Source organism: Neodiprion fabricii, chromosome 4 (assembly GCF_021155785.1).
Source record: "Neodiprion fabricii isolate iyNeoFabr1 chromosome 4, iyNeoFabr1.1, whole genome shotgun sequence".
Lineage (NCBI taxonomy): Eukaryota > Metazoa > Arthropoda > Insecta > Hymenoptera > Diprionidae > Neodiprion > Neodiprion fabricii.
The window spans coordinates 31,606,628-31,628,226 of NC_060242.1; the positions used below are offsets into that span (position 1 = coordinate 31,606,628).

Here is a 21,599-nt window from a genome sequence, read left to right on the forward strand (position 1 = left end):
CTGCGTTCGCCGTATTAATTGTCAAGCCTCAATTTTCTATAACGCGTTCGCCCCAACTTTACATTTTTTACACTCACAATCAGATGCACCCGTCCGTGTAGTCTTTAGCATAATTTTCACCGTTCTCCGAGGTCTCTGACCTTCCTTCGATCGCAAACTCGAAAACACTGTCTCGCCAAATTATGGTATCATAATACACACTGAACTCCGGTTCGGTGGTATACATCGGTCCTCATTGAGCGGAAGATTTTTTTTTCGAGTGAATGGTGGATAGTCAAGAGGGCACATAAAACTTTAGTACTACTTTTACTGTGAGCATGACGACGTCGCACTACGTCGTCAGCTCCTCCCAACGTGCTTCTTGTAGAGTTATGCGGATCTCCGAGACGCGAAAAATAAAGTCAGGGATCTGTCTCACTGGCGTGTACTTTTTTTTTACCAAAATGGCTGGAATAAAAAGAAAAGGAAAAAAGGAGAATGAAAATTAGCCACGGCTCAAAGCTTACGGAGTAATGTGATATGTGTGATTTGGACAAGGGAATCTTAGCCCTTCAAGATGAAACAATGTAACAAATACATGAATTACTTGCTGCTGCGCCAACCACTATTATTATAAAAACCGTCTTTCTCTAGACGTTGACTTGAAAGCACATATTTTCTTACATATACCAATTTGCCCTGTGTTTTCTGTGTTTTGCTGCATTTGCTTTTTTGTCGGAGAACACCTTTATTTTTCGCGTAACTCAAGGTTACAATATATACAAACTAAAACAGCGATGAACATCGACAAAGATAATCGCAGAGTTCGGTCAAATCGGTCCGACTCCGTTGATGCTGCCATCTGGATCCGTGGTACCCTTTTTTCAATCAGCGTTGCTGTTGATCAGACTGGGATTACGTCGTTCTTCCGGAGATAAAAGAAAGCTGAAAGTGATGATAGTTGAGAGAAAAACTGTGGGAAAAAACACAGCAGAGCAAAGTCTGTGAGTTGGAAATCTGTGCGGGAATTTACAGAACGTGGCTTATTCAGCCGAGGGTAAAAAACTTGCCATGTTAAAAATCGGTTTCCGACTTTGTCGCCTTGCTTTTGGTGTTTACTCGGAGTAAAATTTCTAAAAAAAAAAACGCCAAGTATTTCGGAAACGTTCAATCCCGTTGGAGCCTTCTGATATTTCTTGGATTGTTCGCAATTACAACTGGCGTCGATGTTTTATTCTGATCATTTAGTGATAAATTGGTTCATTGTTTTTTTTTTTTTTTTTTCGAACAGTTTCGGCGAGTATGTGCGAATTGCTCGAGGCGCATTGAAAAATAGTATAAAATTACTCACAGTTGTGAAAATGTTCGTCTAGGAAGACAGATGGTCGCAAATGTTTGGAATCGTGGTGCAGTGCAATAAATTCTACTAAGCGGTAAGCTGCTTAAAAATTCCGAGCCTCGACGGCGAATTCCCCAAACGTTCGTTACCCGTTTGCTTTAGCCAGAAACCCATCCTTCCCCCCGTCGTCGGTAGTTCCACTTAAACTTTCCACAATTCAGATTACGGCCTGGCGAACAACTTTCGGACGAACTTGGCCCGATAATATTTTCTTTTAATTTTACCTCTCATGGCCCGTCTTGTTTGTTACCCAGGCTCCACCCGAAAGTACAAATCTCTTATATCCTTGGCTATATCGCATTAAAAATCGTAAGCCCTGCACGCAGCGAAGCGGGACGTATAACCCTCGATAAGTTTTGTTTATCTTTCATATAAAAAGATCACCTCAGGATCCTGTTATTTGATACCGTGGTATTTTATCACTTGCTGCGAGCTGCAGGAATTATCTCAAACCGTGAAATTGCTAGCAGGGCCTGGGTTGAATATCGATCAGGTTTCACGGCAGAGCGACATTCCAGAGGTGATGCCCGTGTATGCCGACAATAGCAAAAAACCGATTAAACATGGCGGTGGCCTGTCGAACCGTCAATTCGGTTAGCGAGTGAGTCCGAATCAGTGGTGAGAACTCCCGAAAAATTTACATTTTTCTCTACATTACTTCGCAGTGATATTCTGACATTTTTAGAATGCCCAATACCGTGTTTGCGCGGCTTTTATTAATCAATATACAGCTTCAATGCGACGCACATCAATACGTCAAATAGAAAAATATACCTCCCTTCGAATTCAACTATAAATATCGGCTCGAGTGACAGCGAGACTGATGTGCCTGGAACCGAAATGTCCCATATCGTTACGAAGAGTATACGGCGCATTAATATGAATGATCATTACTCACGCGGTAGCTGACACTGTAATGCTCATATTTTTAGCTCTCAAATTGTCGTACCGTTAACTGAAGTTCGGGGCGGTTATTATAGCTGCGGCAAATGCTGGCAAAGTGACAAGGCAACGTCTTGAAAAATGAATTTGGTAAAACGTCCGTTACCGCTTGACCATCTTAGCGCGAATCGTTGACCGACGTTTCTCGTTCAAATTTAAGACGGATCTAAGCCCAGAGACGTCGACAAGCCCTGTCACTGCAATCAGTCGGACACTAAATCAGTGTTCTTTCAGGTCGCTCGCCGGTCGGCTGTGACTTTCCGAACTGGGTTGTGTCAGCCGGAACGTGGGTCGCCCTGGACTTAGTAGCCCGGCTTTTAACCTCCCCCAGGAACCTGACGATCCTGAACCAGGACGAGACGCGTCTCGTCTGTCACTCGGTGGTCAGCTCGGACTTCCAACCCTCATCGATCCATACTGAGCGGCGAATAACTCTAGTCGCCAAAGCGACGCGTGGCTGGTAAGTACCACAAATTCACTGAAATATTTTCCAAGTTTCAAAATGCATCGATCGCGTCAATTTCAATGCCACTTGAAACGACAACGTCGAGGGAAATTGTAGGTAGCGTATTTTCTCTATAACGCAAATTCACGCCTCGTGTATTCCCGGTGTCGGTTTCCTTCGAAACTGTATTATTCGTCCTTCCCTTTTGCTCACCTTACCCGATACGCATTTACCGTACTTTTTAAACGAATCGTCTCTGTAGCCCGTGATTTCACTTCTCACTCGTTCCATCGTTGTCAAACGAAAAGCTCGTTCCTTCGTCAGGAATCTGCAGTGCGGTTTTGTCTCAAGTATATTTGCATTGCGTTGCTCAGTACAATGTTCCTTCAGTAATGCGAGTATTGACCAGAGGTTTTGTTAAACTACTTCTATCGCAGCGTATTTATGAAGCCAAATATACTTAGATGTGGTGCCGATTGAAGTTTGTCATTGAACCGAGTATGCGGGATATAATGTTTGTTTCCATGGGAATTTTGTCAAGAAGAAACAGTTCATTTATCCGTACTTCAAGATTTCAATTATATGCGACCATTGCAGAAGTGGAATGTGTACGATCGTTATTATCTCTTCTACAATCCACGGCAAGAGATACAGTTTCTGTTCGTGAATGAAAATCATTAAAATGGCTGAGGGTATGTGCAGAAATATTTGAGACAGAGTGCCGCGTTCGTTTCTGGAGAGAAGATCAAGCCGTCGATGTTGCAATATGAGAGTTCTCTTTTGACAAAAGTGAACAACAATCCGGTACGAAAATATAATTACGACTGCCTCGCGTCTGGGAGACGAAGTGAAGGCTTTCATGTCGAGTTCGGCGAGACGCCTGGCTTAACCAACTCCAACCCCGGGCGTAAATTGACGGGGAGTCAATTTACCTGGTTCTTCTATCTTTTCTCCTCGCCTCAGCTATTCTCGGTTCTTCCTAATTTTATAATTTCTCTCTCCTCTCCGATAGACAATCGTTTTCATTCCATATTTTTATTCATATCCCAACGTTTCCCGGATCTTCGCAAACAATTCGATTACTCGTAGGTACCGATTTTACTCCAAGCCCTAGTACTTGGGTCCTGCAAGTTTTTATCGAATCTCAGGAGTGATGAAAAATGAATAAAATCGAGAGAGGTCTATGGCACGTTTCAAAAGTTTAAATTTCAAACTTTGTACTCTCGGGGTGTTCGGATTCGTGCTGCTGTTACAGCAAAAACGCTTTAGAACCTTTAATAATTTCCGAGGCTGCGGTTTTTCAACTCGATCCTTTTTTCTTCCCAATAATGTGATAATCGCAAAGCCAACGCCGAGTCTCTTCGGAGTATCGATGATTAAATATACGAGGAAAGAATACTTTCCTCGCTGGACGCGGTTGCCGGGGAAGTATAAAGGCACCAAGTATCAAACATTTCCCGCTGCGACAAACTTTCACCATTTCTCACGACAAGTTTTCTTACAGCGCGAAACCGAGCCAAAATATTAGCCGTTATTTTTCCTATCCTCCTTCCTCTTCTTGTTTTTCCCTAACCCCTGCTGAACCAGAGATATCTGCGTCATTTTCTGCATCACTGCCACCACCGTACGACTTACCGAGTTTTTAGCACCGTCTGCTTACGAAGTACGTTTTGTGTTCGTGATCTCGTCGCTCTGCTCGGTTCGCACCAGCGAAAACGTACCTTAGCTCGATACCGAATCCTATCTACCTACATCCCCCGGTGACAGTTTGTTGAGAGGAGGTCTACTTCTTTCTCTTCCTATCGTATTTCGAGCTCATCTTCTTATCCGTCGACTTTATCACCCCCATCACCTTTTATTCAGCACCGTATTGCGATTTCAACTCGGATTTCGACTCCACGGTGCAAATAGTTGAACAATTCGCGGGCCAAGGTCGCAGCGATTCGACAAATCTGTAAATTTGTTTGCCCAAACTCTTAACACTCAGCTTCACTTCGGGGATGCAGCTTACAATCACTTGCGTAAACGTTCAAATTAACCGTATCAACATTGGATCCGGAGTGAGCCCATTACCGAGTACATTAATTCTGCACTACCGCTGTCAAAAATTTTCACAGTGATGCGTGTAAATATTACCTCGCAAAGATATTCGAGTAGATTATTAATTGTTTCAATAACTTTTATAAAGTACTGAACGGAGTGACTGAAAATTAAAAATTTACACATGTAACTTGCACTGTTAATTTTAAATCTTCTAGTACGGGTTGTATTCAAAAGCATTAATAACCGTGGTTGATTTTACTTCCTGATTCCTAGAGTTTCAGATTTTCAAGATTTTAGACTTTTAGTACTTGAAGTTTTGGCAAAAAAAATTGAATAAAAAACTTGATGTTGCGAAATTATAAGTAAACGACAAATATATAACAAAGGAATATAACAGCAGGCAGCTGGAAACCGTACTGTTGCCTTCATGTCCCTGCAGTATAATAGGTAGCGTATAAGCTTAAATTGACGTTACCTGATCCTCCTCTTGCGAGCTAGTGCGGCAGTCACGTAATCAGCTTACCTGTTATTCCTGATTTTAATAAAAAGAGCTGAATCTCTAGCAGAAGATAAGCCCGATTAAGTTCGCCCATTATTCAGAGGTGATAATAGCGTAACGCGTGTTTAATCTCGTCTATGTGGGATACGCTGTTGTGAAATCCTCGCAAAATAAGGAAAGCGAAGTGTTGGGGGAGGTGAAGGAACGTGCAGTGAATTTAGAAAACCAAAGTGAAAAATAGTGCCGAATTCATAACTCACCCTCCCCCAGAAAACTTACTTGAAAAATATTCAATGACTTGTTTCGTTCCCAAGTTCAGTGAATCGCATGAAAAACATACGGGTTTGAATAAGTCTCGAAGTCATTCGCATCCGATAAACAGAATGTCACACGTAGCGAGCATGTAGAAGATAAACCTGAGTCTGAGCCGATCCTTTTTCTCCATCTCTTTACCGTCGACCAATTGCCTGGAAAATTATTCCAAGTGGTACCACGACGCTCAGCCGTTTATACCGCGAGTACCGTAGAAGCGGGGGAAAAAGTGGCTCTGGTTCCACTTCTAGTCACAGTCCTGCTATAAACGACCATTTAAATCATGCAAAGTTGCATAATATTCTTTGCCCGCTATCGCCCCACGGAATGGCCCTCGTTCCAGGACGCTTGTCATCTCGGTACAAACGCCGCAAACAACCCGAACAAGACACGGAAAGTACGGTAGAAGAAAACGCGGTTATAAGTAGAGGAGTAAATCTTTTCGCTCGAGAACAACAGCGTATAATTAATGCTGTTTATCTGGACTCGGTACTACGGGGTGACGCGAAACGACCGGATAATCTTCTGGATTCTCAGTCTACTCCATGTCACGGCAGCCGTCAAATTTCACCGTCAAATTGGATGGGAAAAGAGAAAGCGAAAAGTTTGAAACTGTGTATTAATGAACCTACCTGTATAATAACGTAGGTACGGAATCCCTTTGAAATCCTAGAGCTTCATGAGTATTTTTTTACCAAATAGAGAACCATTGGTTATTCGCAGCCTGCAATGGAGGATTCAAAAAAAAAACCGTCTTCAAAGGGTTTACAGCAACTAATTATGGCAACGTGGCTTTTTATAATCGTACCTTTTCCTGATGTTTTTTTTTTTTTTTTTTTTCTTTTGGATCATATTCGAATTACGGTAGTCGTAACTTCTGGAACTACACGTCAGTCTGCAGGATTACACGAAGCCATTGCAGGAATTGCTTTTGTTTGCTGTCTCTATTCTCTAGAAATACATTGGGCGTCCGTTAGGTTGTTAAACTAGTCACAGACCACTAACTATATTGAGTTAGTGTATTTTATGGTATCCGTAGAAATTTCACGAAGAAAGATTATATTCGATGAAACTCATCGTTGGTTACGAAAATTGCGATTAAATCGTTCACCCCTTTATCACCACTCAACCGCGACCCCGCGTATCCTTTCAAACCATTATGAATTAAAAAAGCTTCCGTAAATTGCGTTGAAGATGATCCATCCATCCATCCATCCATCCATCCATCCATCCATCCATCCATCTCTCCAACTAACCATCCATCCGTTATTGGTTCGGCAATACGATTATATTAACTGGCTGTTCGATCGAAATAATTGGCTGCCTATTAAGTATGGTTAGAGGCAAGCCTCGAGGGAAATTCGACAACTCTGGTAGGTATACCTGCATATGTGGATTTGATCGAAATCTTTACACAGAGTTCCTGAGCACGGTACCACGAGATCGAACAGGCTGCTCTCTGATGGCTGAAGGTAATAAGTAATTTGCTCAACGAACGGAACTGAACCGTTTGATCGTTCACTACGAATGGCTTTCTCCATGCATGGATAATCAATTGAACGAAACTGTAAACTCGAACAGAAAGGCACATGATGGTAATCGGCTTCGTTGTTATGATATAAAAACCGATTTCAATTTGCGATCGCCAATGTTTCTGTCTTTGATTTCGCAGGCATGAATTATTTACCCTTGTTCTCATTTTAATCACTTCTCGTGTACACCCTCACTTAAAGATAAAGCAATTATGGCTACTCGTGTTGGGATGGAGGAATATATTCTTCCAGACACATCATTTTTAACATTACAATGCGTCATATCATCGTGATATCTATTACAAGGCTGCGTATGCTCAATAATTCCCTACGACTTTTCAGCACCAATGGCTACGTGTGTCTAGTATTTCACAAGAGGGATGGCCACGTGATTGAAATGCAGCAATCTAAAATGTGGAGTCAGCAGGCGGAGGACGCGTGTAAATCGAGCGGTTTCAATCCACTGTCAGCTCCATACACGACATTCATCAGTGAGTATAATGAAAGCCTTGATTACGTGACCAAAGAATGCTTGTCATCTTTGCGGTACATAAGCAGACGCACTGCTTGAAATGCGGCCAGATTTTTAATTCTTATACACATTTATTATTTACCGTTAAATTCTATCAACACATATATATGTATAATATTCGAGGAGTATCTATACTAATAATTCAGAGCATGAAGGTGTGAAATGCAAGTTATGGAATCAAGTTAATTTATTCAGTGGTATTAACCGTCTATGCGAGAATTTAATTTCACGTTAACAGCGTTAAAGAATTGAAAATATTTCCTGTGTTGCACACGAAATGTGGCCGAAAAAAATAGCGTTTCTACACACAGCTTTTCGTAACGATCAATTGTTGAAGTTAACAATCCTGTAAGAGATCAGAAAAATCGTTAGTCACAAAAATACCTGGGTGTTCATATTGTTAGGAATTATTCGAGACTTGAGCAGATTGTAAAATTTTCTATCACGTTTGGAATTTACAACCGATCCGTTGATATTTTTACTACGGTTATATCGCGTTCCGAAAGTAATAAAAAAAAAAAGGAAGAGAAGAAGGGTGAGCTATACTTGCCAAAATATGGATAAAAGTCGAGCAAAGCATAATTCTGAGGTTCTGGTTTAACAATGGATACGTGCCTGCGAGCGTGACACAGCGATAAGGAAGCGACATAAACCTGTAGTATCAAAGAATATAGAGAATCTGTTTTACTCACGTTGAAAAGCTTTCATGTTACAACGAAAGCTGGTTTATCGTTAGTGTAAAGCAGATAAATTTCATGAATTTTATCCTGTTTTAACTGTCGCAATTCCGTGATTGCTGATTCGCGTGCGGCGGTTGTTACGTGTCATTTCAACTGGTGTTACCAGTCGTAGTACAGAAAACCTAATCGTGTAGAGTCTCTAATACAATCAGGGTAAATTTATGCCGTACAGAAAGCAAGCGAAAAACGTAGTATACGGGCTCCCATTCTGATAGAACGTAGCAGCCGAGCAGGTTAGAGCCAACGCGGCAACGTGAGGAATGAAGGGCTCTATAAACCCTGTGAAAAATTTTTCACTAGCCATGGGCACTTCATAAATCAACTATGTAGTTCCAATGAACACCAACTACGTTTGCATTTTCGTGCAGAAACATTGAACGGTACCCCTTTTTCAATCTCCAATCTTTTACAGTCTTTAAAGTTATAGAGAAAACTTGAACCCCGGAGTGTGTATTTCAGTCTGATCTTGAATTTTGGGATATTTCTTCATTCTTCGGTCTCATCCTCTCCTTTCTCCATGTACATTTCGGTTCATAACGTTCACCTTTTTCAGCGTCCGACCCCATACCTCAGCAATGTCCTCATCTAGGAAGCTACAAGGTCGCTTCGTGGCACTCCTATCACCAGATGGACGGGACTAGGGAGATGCTTGGCTTCGACGAGGAGCACAGCATCGGTGAAAATGAGGAGGATGCCATCGCGCAAGAGGTCAAAGTAACACCGTTACCACCTCCATCCCCCACGCCGTGTCACCAAGACAGTGTCACTGGCCTGGACATTGGATGTCGGAGCTCTCATCGCATGGAGTTTGCAGCCTCCTGCAGGGATGAAGCATTTTCCGGTAAGTCATTATTGTGCTGCACTCATCGTCAGGACTCGACATCGTGCGGGGAACGGATATCGATTGCTAGGACCTTCTCCGGATTTCGCTATCAGGATACGACTTCGTACAGCTTTCAGAGCAAATCATTGTGGAATAGCTTGAATTGCTACGCTCGCTTCATTACATCGGCAAGTTCAGCAGTTGCATCGCTGTTGGTTTGAAAGAATTTTGACGAGAATGAGGAATCTAAGGCGAATTACGGATTAAAGAGTGTCGATATTTATGACTTAATATAAGATATCGAAATTGGTCCAATCAAGATAAAGTACGATCGCGTTCAGCATATATCAAAATGATTAAAAATTATACTCGAGGCAGTTTTGGATAAAACTTTTTTGCCCTACGACTATTGCGATAGGTTTTCTGCGCGGTGATATCGCAAAACGGATCTACAATTCCCCTCTTACGTTAGCCTCCAGCTGACTGAGTCGTTCGTGCCTATATGGGCGGCTATAAACTCTCGAAATCGGAACTATGTTGTCGGCGAGTGGCAAGGAGCGGAAGGCGTTGCGACGGCGTGTAATGGCTGATCACCAAGTTAATAGTTATACAGCCATTTTGATTACAGATTATACATACCTACCTAGTTCAGAACTTTCGCATATACGGAACCGAGTCCTGTTCCACATATCTAGAGAATTAAACTCGTGCCTAGTTACACAGAGAATCGGGGAAAGCGCGAGCGTTACTCGTTCTGGCGTGCGAGAAATCCTGATTTACGTTGTTATCGCTTTCCTACGTTGCTTCCTCCCCAGCTTTTGCGTAATTTGCCGGCAAACACTACCCGGTACATAGTTACATACTTGGGTATACCTTGGTACATAGGTATGCATATATTCTTGCCCCTTGGAAGAGAATAATGCGCGTGGGGTGAAAAAGTCGATTCCGTTACCCCGATGTAATTCTTCGGTCGTTTCGAAATTAGCTTCGTTTGTATCATAAAACCCTTGTTGGTATCGGACAACTATGGCTCAGTCATACTCTCATGCAGACCGTTATCTTCAAGACAAGACATTTTGAAGTGCTAAATACATATTATAGCCGTTGGAAGACAGGGCCAGGGTACACATAAAGTTTCAAGAAACAACTGAACACGTGGAGAAAATTTGTCCGTTTCTGAAAGAACTTTTGCTTAATGTTTAAGAAGGGTTCCATCTCCTGTCGAATCAGCTCAGATATCCCCAAAACAAAAGATTATATTTTTACTCGACAAGCTTTTTTACGACATTTTTACCCAACCGCCTGTACACATATAGTACGTGGGTATATGGAATCGTGTTATATGCTCATAAATAATGTTCGCCCGTTTGGGACATCGCTCAGATTTCCAAAGCGTCCGGGTTCGGAACGGGTCGAAAGATCACAAAAAACTTTAACATCACTAGCGTGGCCTGAATTTTGCACGAAGGATCCATGTCAAGGACTCGGTTTTTTGCGTCGACGATTCACGTCAACGATCTGCAAGAATTTGCCAGACGGCGACTCCCTGACGGGAGAATACTTAGCAAAGTATAAATTGATTTCTCTCTCTCTCTCTCTCTCTCTCTCTCTCTGTCTCTCTCTCTCATCCCCCATAAAACTTGTCACGATCTATTTACAGTTTACTGGTGCCATGGCAGTTGGGAGGAAAATGGCACAGCATATGTGGTTGCTAGTACAGAGGCAGCGCGCTATTGCCTCGTATACAGCGCAACGGCAGCGTCAGTTGGACATAATGACCTCTCAGTTACGAATCATTTCGCTTCTTGTCCGAGGCCAACTCAGCACCATCATCGGCAGCACATTTGGAAGCTCAATCTCACCGCTTACGGTTAGTGCCAGCTGACTTCACATTTTTTCTTCAATCGTCTCACTTCACGTTTCAACTTCGGATAAAATCTTACCTTTCCCAAATATTGTTCAAAACCGATTCGTAGATAGCATGTGACTATAAAACGAAATTTTCGCTATGGCTATGAAATCACTGCCATCACATTCACATACGGGATTCAGATAATTACAGTAAGTTGTTTCTAATTCGTTGGTAATTGGCTGTCCTAAATTTCGGGTTTCACGATTTTCCTAATACATGAAATTACCGTTTTCACCGGTGTCAGATGAAGTATGAGAATGACAGGATTCATTTTCAAACACATATCTACATCGTAGTTAAAGGCTAATCGAAGAATGAATTTCCCTTTCCAGCGCAATGCGGCAAAGCTTCCTCCTCGTCTTCGTGGAGGTTATTCTGGCCCAGAGATACTTTCTGTTGGGTGATCCTGTGCTCTTTGTTCAGCCGATATGTCACGAGGTGATTGTTCGGAATCTAGGACTCGTGGCTAACGTTAACAATTGTATAGTAAACTAATGAGAACAGTAACGATAAGGATAGCAATCTCACAGAAGTAAAGAGAGACGTGACGTCAATGATCGTAGCGTGTAACTATTACAACCAATGTTAGGATCGACTATGAAAGTCAATGTAGACGGATACAGGCACGACTTTTCAAAGACTCATTACTACTCTGGCAGACTCGAGGGTTTTTCAGGCTTCTACGAACATATGTGTAAATAATTACCGCCACCTTTCCCAATCCCATTTATTCTACAACCAAGTCTCTCTTTCTAGAAGGGGGTGGTGCTATACGCGTTGACAAATATATATTACTTGCCGATCAATCCCAAACCACAGACACAACTGGGAAAAACAAATTTTGAAACTCATTTCGAAACGTGTTAAAATAATGTATTTCAATTTTGTTTTTTCTATATTCAAGAAAAAAAGTGCTGACCTACTTCTTCTAGGTTCTTCTGAGTTCTATGATTTTTATTTCAACGACCTTACGTTAAACTTGAGTAGGAATAACATGGTTTTTGCAAATGTGGTGGTTGCCTGATAGGTAAGTAGAATTGGCAAGGAGTCGTTTTATTATCCGGTACATTTATGCCGGACGAGAACAGTGACGGAGGTCAAGCCGAGGAATAATGCTTTTTCTTCGTTTTACGATGAATTTTAAAAAAATCGGAAAATCACCATACAAGTACACCAATTGTCATCACGATGTGATTAAAAGTAGATAGATGCGTTCAGGCTCGTTCGGTGTAACCGTACTTTGAATCGATGTATAATAAAATAATAAAAGGGTGCTGGGGCCAATAATATACGAATTGAGTGTTGATTCTATGTTGAAGTAAAACTTTATTTAGAAAACTATGGGTCTGCCACAGTCGTAGAGTAAAAATGTCAGCATTCATTCCGAATGGTACGTAACCATATAAATATTTGTCAAATTATCGTTATTTCGATTATCTGCATGCATTTATGCTTGCCGTCTGGTTCGTAAATTGTTTTTTTACTGGTACTTCGGAAAAGTCTTGAAAAATAAAAAGCTCGCAAGAGTAGCTGACTATGAATCCACGTAACTAAAGCAAGAACATTTTTCTTTATAAATGGAAAGTAAGTTGTAAGCAATACATCGAAGATATATATGCTGTATAGGTTAGATTGTGACAACCATGGCGAATTGCTGCAATTTACATGTACCCATAGGTATCATATCTGAGGACGAAAGATAGTTCTATGCTCTTCCAAATCGTGTGTGCGTGTGTGTCAAGAACAGCATTCATTCAGCATTTATAAAATATAATTAACTTTAAAATTTTATATTTTCAAAGGTAACGAAAGACAACAAATGAACAAAAAATTGAAATTATTGTAAAATGACATATCGAAAAATAGAAGCGTCTTATATAATTACGACCACGAACATGAAAATAGATCAAACCTGCTACACCCTGATTGTTTTGGAACAGACGAAATAGTATAACTTTACTGAACATCTCAATGAAGGAAAAATCATGAAATTAAACAAATAATGTTAATATACCTAGTGAGCCTGATCGACGAGATATAAATATTTTTAACTTAAACTATTTTACTTAAAAACTAAACTTATACTGACATTCACTGCGTCATGTTAAAGCTGTAGTTACTTGGTCAACAATAACTTCGAGTAGGTATGATGCCCAGTAGTTGGTGTTTGGCTATACTTAAACGAATTGTAAACTATTAGCTGATGTAATTACAAGAGAGTTTCATGCAAAGTTCATACAGATGTTCGCCTGTGACAATTTTATTTGTGCCTGCGCTTGGTCGCGATGAACCAACAGAACTACTTCGATCATGACAGCCGATTCCTTCGTGGACTTTGATGCCACTCTCAACTTTGTACATAGCATGACTAATTAGTTATTATACATATATGTAAAGATATATACATGTATGTAAAGAAAGAGAGAGAGAGAAAGAGAGAGAGAGAACTTGTTATTGATTAATTATATGTTTAAGCGATATGGGCATGATGTGTATCTGTTCGACAGTTTACCTATTTATCATTCTTTACCGTGACGACCAAAGTTTTGCTTGCTTATTGTAGCAACAGAAACATAACTGTATACCTATGTATTTATAACTCATAAAATTATCATTCTCCTTACTCTTCCATAATTAATACTAATAATATAGCAATTGTTCAGAAGAAGTAAATCACATTTTACTAAAATGGGATCCTTGGGTGGACTACATTTTTTTATTTCCGAGTAAAAACGCATGTAATGACTCCGCGTGACAATCAGATCACCTGTTGTGTACGAATCAAACAAATTGAAGGCATTATTTCAAGAAACAAAAACGTACAGACCATGCCCATGCATTACATATGTTTCATTAGGGTGGTCCTTATTTGGGGTGTTTTCGAATTTTCCTGCGGACAAAGCGGAAAAAGTTTGCAAATAAATCAATAAAAAAGTACGCGAAACCGGGAGCCTGTATATAGGAAAGACATATACCAAGTTTCAGATTTTGCAAAATACTATTTAGGCGGGGGCGAAAAAAATAGTGCAGTAAGTCCGAATTCCCATTGAAATTACATGGGAATATTCATGGCCTTGGCGGGAGTACTTAGGGTTGGCCTACAGGCTCCCGGTTTCGCGTACTTTTTTATTGATTTATTTGCAAACTTTTTCCGCCTTGTCCGCAGGAAAATTCGAAAATACCCCAAATAAGGGCGACCCTAATGTTTCATAGTAGCTGGTAAGCATAATTTTTGGTGGACGTAAGTCTAGAACAAATTATGGTTTTAAGTAATTATTCGAAGGGGTCCTAAGCGTTAGTTAATGATACAATAATTGGCGTTATATTTATGTATAAATATTTTTTAAATTCTAATACAGGGAGCGGTCCCACATTGGAGACCATAAATTACATGAAGGTATGCACGCTGTACAGATATTGTGCATGTGAGATATGATTAACTTTATATATAACAAGATTTACGATTCTTGCAGCAGTTCTTCGTGATGTTAGGTACGATATAATATATATATATATGCATGTATATAAACATACGTGATAAGTGTTATCTCGCGGCTTAAGAATGAAATTTATTGTTTCATCGATATAGAATCGAAATTAATAGCACGAAACCACTGAAGTTGAGTTATGTAGTTTTGGTGAGCAACTCTGTATGTATGGTAAATGCAGTATTATTTCACAAATTTTTCAGATCCCGTGACCATCTTTTGATTCTGTTTCGTTTATCTAGATCGCTCGACGATTTTGATGTGATTATTTGCTATGAAATATAATATGTCATCTTAAATTTTGAAGAAAGACGTTTGTCGAAAATCCGGTCAGGAAGAAGAAAATTTAATTAACTTCCTGACCGGATTTTCGACAAACATCTTTCTTCAATCTACCTCCTGGTCACGAACTTCTATCCTAAATCTTAAATTTTCACATTATCGAATATGTCGACTGCAACTTCATTTCGGTATGTCATAGTTAATTTTTTTCTTCTCGATTTACAATTAGTTCGACTTTGCGGTTATTTTGGGTCCTTAATTTGAGATATGGTTCGTGTACTCATCCTATGCAAGAATAAGTTTTCAATTTCTCGGATAGACTCCGATAAAGTATAATATTCCCGAGTGATCTATATTTGAACGAGTCTGTGATCTGAGGAGTTACTAACCTTTATTTTCATACAGAACGATTAGTTGATCATTATGGACCAGATCCTAAATTATTTTTCTATAATATTTTGCAATATTCCCTAGATTGGCGTAATTAATTTTCTATGAGATTTATGTTATACATTACATAACTCGTGACTATTTTGCAGCGGAAATAAATATAGCTATATTTATTACGTCTGACAATGATCTTCGGCAGTGAACAAAACAAATGAATTGCTATTAGAAATGTAGTTCGACACACAACGACTCGATCGATTATAGCCCTAGGTATTATATTTGGTGGTTTTTACGATATTTGAGAAGAAAATAAAGAGCAAAAAAAGGTTATGACGGTTTGAACGAATGATATTAACTAAAATGAATTGAATGAAATTAAAAGAATTTATTCACATGCATAGGGCCCCGATAAAATGATATTTCATGAAAATATCAGCTTCATCATCAGTATGGATGATATATGTGTACGTAGTACACTTATGCACATAGTCTTATAAAAATATTACACTAAGCAAACAATACACATATGTACACATAATATATTAATATAAATAAAAGATATAAATCATGTACAGTATGCAAAGGTGAATTGTAATTTACAAAAGTATAATATTTGAGGACTATAAAAAAATCTGTGAGCAGTATATGCTGCACATTACATTTATGTATTGCGAATATGTATGACGCGTGATTTTGAGGCGTATTTATCTAGAGCCCCACGCTTGAAAGGATTACGTATAAGGCAACTCTTCGTTGAATATAATAAGTGTTTTACTATTGCATTGAAATACTAGTATTATTCCGTATGGTTTTTCATTATTATATGATAGATGTTACTTGATAATATATTTACAAACGACTAAAATTGGTCTACTATTCATAAGACACATGCATGCACCTTGCGCGCATCTCCCACTTTCCTTGAACTATATGTAAATCTGAACTTATTGGATTGCTCGTTCCCACAAATTGGAAAATCCAGGTGAGAATGTTTCGTGAACAACACTTTGAAAGAAATATTAAGTCTTGTGGGGTTACTGACGGTGATTTTCGGATATTTAAGCTCGCCGCGGCACCACCAAATCACAGCGTGCAAGAGTCGCTTCTAAGAAAAGTCACGTCCATGTAACCTCTAGGACGAATTGATTAAGCGTTCAACGAATAGTAATATACATGAAAACAAAAACGGATTAGTCATGGAAGGAAGACTACACGCAATCTACGTTTCACGCAGAGTGCCGTTGATAGTAGCTGACAGCTTTATTTCATTGTTTCTGGTATTTTGCAACACGCAAAATCGCTCGTAGGTTGTAAAGAAATTCACCACCCTTTCTATGATTGTTTGAGGTCGAAAATCTCCCATCTCTGAATCAATCTATAGGGGACTTTTGACACTATTGAAATCCTATAAATTCAGAATAGTCCACTACAACATGATGAAAACCTTGAGAAGTATGAAAATGGACAGCGAAAATTTGCGTCGTTCGCTTAATCTTTTATTCCACTGTTCATAGTGGCTTCAGCCTTAGATCCTGACTGAAGTTGTGTCCCGATTTAAAGGCCTAGGAAAGTCATCGTCGGCGAATTTTTTTTGTTAGGGAGAGAAAGAACGAAGCTTCTTACAGCTTCGAATGTATTTTAACACACATTTGAAAGGTACGAGCGAAATTTTTCATCATCCAACTGTCGCAGAACGGCAGCGTTATTAGCCGACCCGTTCACTGAAGAATATATCTTCAGTCAACGGCTGACCATCGAAGGGCCTGGCCGCTTGAGTCTGGAATCGGCAGGAGAGATAAAGTGCGTATTTCTTGTATGAAATGTGAAAGCTAAAATCATTATACATCATATATCATCATACCTCATACATCATACATCATACATCGTACATCATACATCATCATACATAGTATCAAAGTTCGAAACCATAGTTTGGATGTCGGACGTTCAGAAAGTGACGTCACCAATTCAAAATCAGCTAGCCGAATTCCTCAGTCTGGAAACAACCGCGCAGTAGAGCGGACGGATGAGAGTCGCGCTCCGCAAATTTCGAGTACCGGGTTCTCAACCTCCCGGATACCGCACTTCGGGTCCGCTACGTATTTCGAGCACCGGGTTCTCAACCTCCCGGATCCCGCGCTTCGGGTCCGCTACGCGGTGAAACTCGACTTCCAGGATGAGCGCTCCGTGGTTCCTGGTTCATGTTTACAATAAATTATTTCAATTCGTTTTTCGCGCAAGCCCATATTCAGTAGCTGTCAGTCCGCTAATAAAATTTCTCGACTTCCAGGATAAGCGCTCCGTGGTTCCTGGTTTATGTTTACAATAAATTATTTCAATTCGTTTTTCGCGCAAGCCCATATTCAGTAGCTGTCAGTCCACTAATAAAATTTCTCGACTTCCAGGATAAGCGCTCCGTGGTTCCTGGTTTATGTTGACAATAAATTATTTCAATTCGTTTTTCGCGCAAGCCCATATTCAGTAGCTGTCAGTCCGCTGATAGAATTTCTCGACTTCCAGGATAAGCGCTCCGTGGTTCCTGGTTCATGTTTACAACAAATTATTTCAATTCGTTTTTCGCGCAACCCCAAATTCGGTAGCTGCCAGTCCGCTAATAAAATTTCTCGACTTCCAGGATAAGCGCTCCGTGGTTCCTGGTTCATGTTTACAATAAATTATTTCAATTCGTTTTTCGCGCAACCCCAAATTCGGTAGCTGCCAGTCCGCTAATAAAATTTCTCGACTTCCAGGATAAGCGCTCCGTGGTTCCTGGTTCATGTTTACAACAAATTATTTCAATTCGTTTTTCGCGCAACCCCAAATTCGGTAGCTGCCAGTCCGCTAATAAAATTTCTCGACTTCCAGGATAAGCGCTCCGTGGTTCCTGGTTCATGTTTACAATAAATTATTTCAATTCGTTTTTCGTGCAAGCCCATATTCAGTAGCTGTCAGTGCGCTAATAAAATTCCTATAACTTTACAATCTTCTCATAATCTTTTTGGTAAAATATGTCGATAAAAAAATTATATCAAACCTTACACATTATTGTTGATTTGTTCTCACGCTGAAAATATTTATTAGTATTCGAGGTATAACTCGAGGTGGTTGGCGGTTTTCGTTGGAGGTAGTTAGGGGTGGTTGCGGGTAATCTCGGTGATTCAGGAGGAGGGGGACGAGGATTTGTGCTCGGTGAGTAAAATACTTTTATAATATTTCATGGCAATTGTAATTATATTTCATCTGAAATATTACAAACTTGTCACGTTTACAATAAATTATTTCAATTCATTTTTCGTGCAAGCACATATTTAGTAGCTATGAATAATCTTATACAATTTATTATATTATTAATTAATTAATTGATATTCTTATAATATTTGATGGCAATTGTAATTATATTTCATCTGAAATACTACAAACTTGTCACCTTTACAATAAATTATTTCAATTCATTTTTCGTGCAAGCACAAATTCAGTTGCTACGAATAAGCTTATACAATTCATTATATTATTAATTAATTATTTAATCAATTACTCAATTATATTAATCCTTACACAATATTTTCGATGTGTTCTTATACTGAAAATATTTATTACTATTCAAGGTATAACCTGAGGTGGTTGAAGGTGGTCGGAGGTGGACGAGGAGGAGGACGAGGAGGACGAGGATTTGTGCTGGGTGAGTAAAACACTTTTATAGTATTTGATGGCAACTGTAATTATATTTTATCTGAAATATTACAAACTTGTCACGTTTACAATAAATTATTTCAATTCATTTTTCGTGCAAGCACATATTCAGTAGCTATGAATAATCTTGTACAATTTATTATATTATTAATTAATTGATTAATTACATTAATCCTTACACAATATTTTTGATGTATTCCTATACTAAAAATATTCATTACTATTCCAGGTATTACCCGGGGTGGTCGGAGGTAGACGAGGAGGAGGACGAGCTGGACGAGGAAGAGGACCAGGTGGACGAGGAGGAGGACGAGATGGACGAGGAGGAGGCCGGGTGGGTCGTGGGAGAGGACCTCTCCTCTCCTCAGAGGAGGGGAGGGGGAGGGGCAGGGAAGGGGTGAGGCGGGCGGGGAGGGGGAAGGGACGGGAAGGGAAGAGGAGGGATGGGAAGGGGAGGGGGGAGGGGAGGGGAGGGGAGGGGCGGGGGTGGAAGGGAGGGTGGGCGGGCGGGCGGGCGGGAGGGAGGGTGGGAGGGAGGGAGGGAGGGAGGGTGGGAGGGAGGGAGGGAGAGGGAAGGGCCGGGCGGGCGGGTGGGCGTGTGGGGGACTTGCTCTGATATCCGTCGTCCACTCCCTCCCTCCCTCCCTCCCGCCCGCCCGCCCTCCCACCCTCCCTCCCTCTCTCCCGCCCGCCCTCCCTCCCTCCCTCCCTCCCGCCCGCGCTCCCTCCCTCCCTCGCCCCCCCCCCGACCCCTCCCCGCCTCCCTCCCCTCCCCGCCCCTTCCCTTCCCCCTGCCCGCCCACCTCTCTCCCTTCCCTGCCCCTCCCCCTCCCCTCCTCTGAGGAGAGGAGAGGTCCTCTCCCACGACCCACCCCGCCTCCTCCTCGTCCACCTGGTCCTCTTCCTCGTCCAGCTCGTCCTCCTCCTCGTCCACCTCCGACCACCTCGGGTAATACCTGGAATAGTAATGAATATTTTTAGTATAGGAACACATCAAAAATATTGTGTAAGGATTAATGTAATTAATCAATTAATTAATAATATAATAAATTGTACAAGATTATTCATAGCTACTGAATATGTGCTTGCACAAAAAATGAATTGAAATAATTTATTGTAAACGTGACAAGTTTGTAATATTTCAGATGAAATATAATTACAATTGCCATTAAATATTATAAGAATATTAATTAATTAATTATTAATATAATGAATTGTATAAGATTATTTATAGCTACTGAATATGTGCTTACACGAAAAATGAATTGAAATAATTTATTGTAAGCGTGACAAGTTTGTAATATTTCAGATGAAATATAATTACAATTGCCATCAAATAGTATAAAAGTGTTTTACTCACCCAGCAACCTTATCCTGGAAGTCGAGAATTTTCATTAGCGGACTGACAGCTACCGAATTTGGGGTTGCGCGAAAAACGAATTGAAATAATTTATTGTAAACATGAACCAGGAACCACGGAGCGCTTATCCTGGAAGTCGAGAAATTTTATTAGCGGACTGACAGCTACCGAATTTGGGGTTGCGCGAAAAACGAATTGAAATAATTTATTGTAAACATGAACCAGGAACCACGGAGCGCTTATCCTGGAAGTCGAGAAATTTTATTAGCGGACTGACAGCTACCGAATTTGGGCTTGCGCGAAAAACGAATTGAAATAATTTATTGTAAACATGAACCAGGAACCACGGAGCGCTTATCCTGGAAGTCGAGAAATTTTATTAGCGGACTGACAGCTACCGAATTTGGGGTTGCGCGAAAAACGAATTGAAATAATTTATTGTAAACATGAACCAGGAACCACGGAGCGCTTATCCTGGAAGTCGAGAAATTTTATTAGCGGACTGACAGCTACCGAATTTGGGGTTGCGCGAAAAACGAATTGAAATAATTTATTGTAAACATGAACCAGGAACCACGGAGCGCTTATCCTGGAAGTCGAGAAATTTTATTAGCGGACTGACAGCTACCGAATTTGGGGTTGCGCGAAAAACGAATTGAAATAATTTGTTGTAAACATGAACCAGGAACCACGGAGCGCTTATCCTGGAAGTCGAGAAATTTTATTAGCGGACTGACAGCTACCGAATTTGGGGTTGCGCGAAAAACGAATTGAAATAATTCATTGTAAACATGAACCAGGAACCACGGAGCGCTTATCCTGGAAGTCGAGAAATTTTATTAGCGGACTGACAGCTACCGAATTTGGGCTTGCGCGAAAAACGAATTGAAATAATTTATTGTAAACATGAACCAGGAACCACGGAGCGCTTATCCTGGAAGTCGAGAAATTTTATTAGCGGACTGACAGCTACCGAATTTGGGGTTGCGCGAAAAACGAATTGAAATAATTTGTTGTAAACATGAACCAGGAACCACGGAGCGCTTATCCTGGAAGTCGAGAAATTTTATTAGCGGACTGACAGCTACCGAATTTGGGGTTGCGCGAAAAACGAATTGAAATAATTTATTGTAAACATGAACCAGGAACCACGGAGCGCTTATCCTGGAAGTCGAGTTTCACCGCGTAGCGGACCCGAAGCGCGGGATCCGGGAGGTTGAGAACCCGGTAC

The 21,599-nt window shown here is 40.5% G+C and overlaps 1 protein-coding gene across 1 annotated transcript in view; it reads left to right on the top strand.

The window, feature by feature from the left end:
• Positions 1 to 14,109, top strand: part of LOC124179934 — a 115,305-nt gene extending 101,196 nt beyond the window's left edge. The window contains exons 7-11 of the mRNA XM_046564813.1: positions 2,555 to 2,780; positions 7,494 to 7,642; positions 8,977 to 9,264; positions 10,907 to 11,116; positions 11,491 to 14,109. Of these exons, the coding sequence (XP_046420769.1) occupies positions 2,555 to 2,780; positions 7,494 to 7,642; positions 8,977 to 9,264; positions 10,907 to 11,116; positions 11,491 to 11,600 (983 nt within the window). The 3' untranslated portion in view covers positions 11,601 to 14,109. The remainder of the gene's footprint in view (positions 1 to 2,554; positions 2,781 to 7,493; positions 7,643 to 8,976; positions 9,265 to 10,906; positions 11,117 to 11,490) is intronic.
• The last annotated feature ends 7,490 nt before the right edge of the window (positions 14,110 to 21,599 follow it).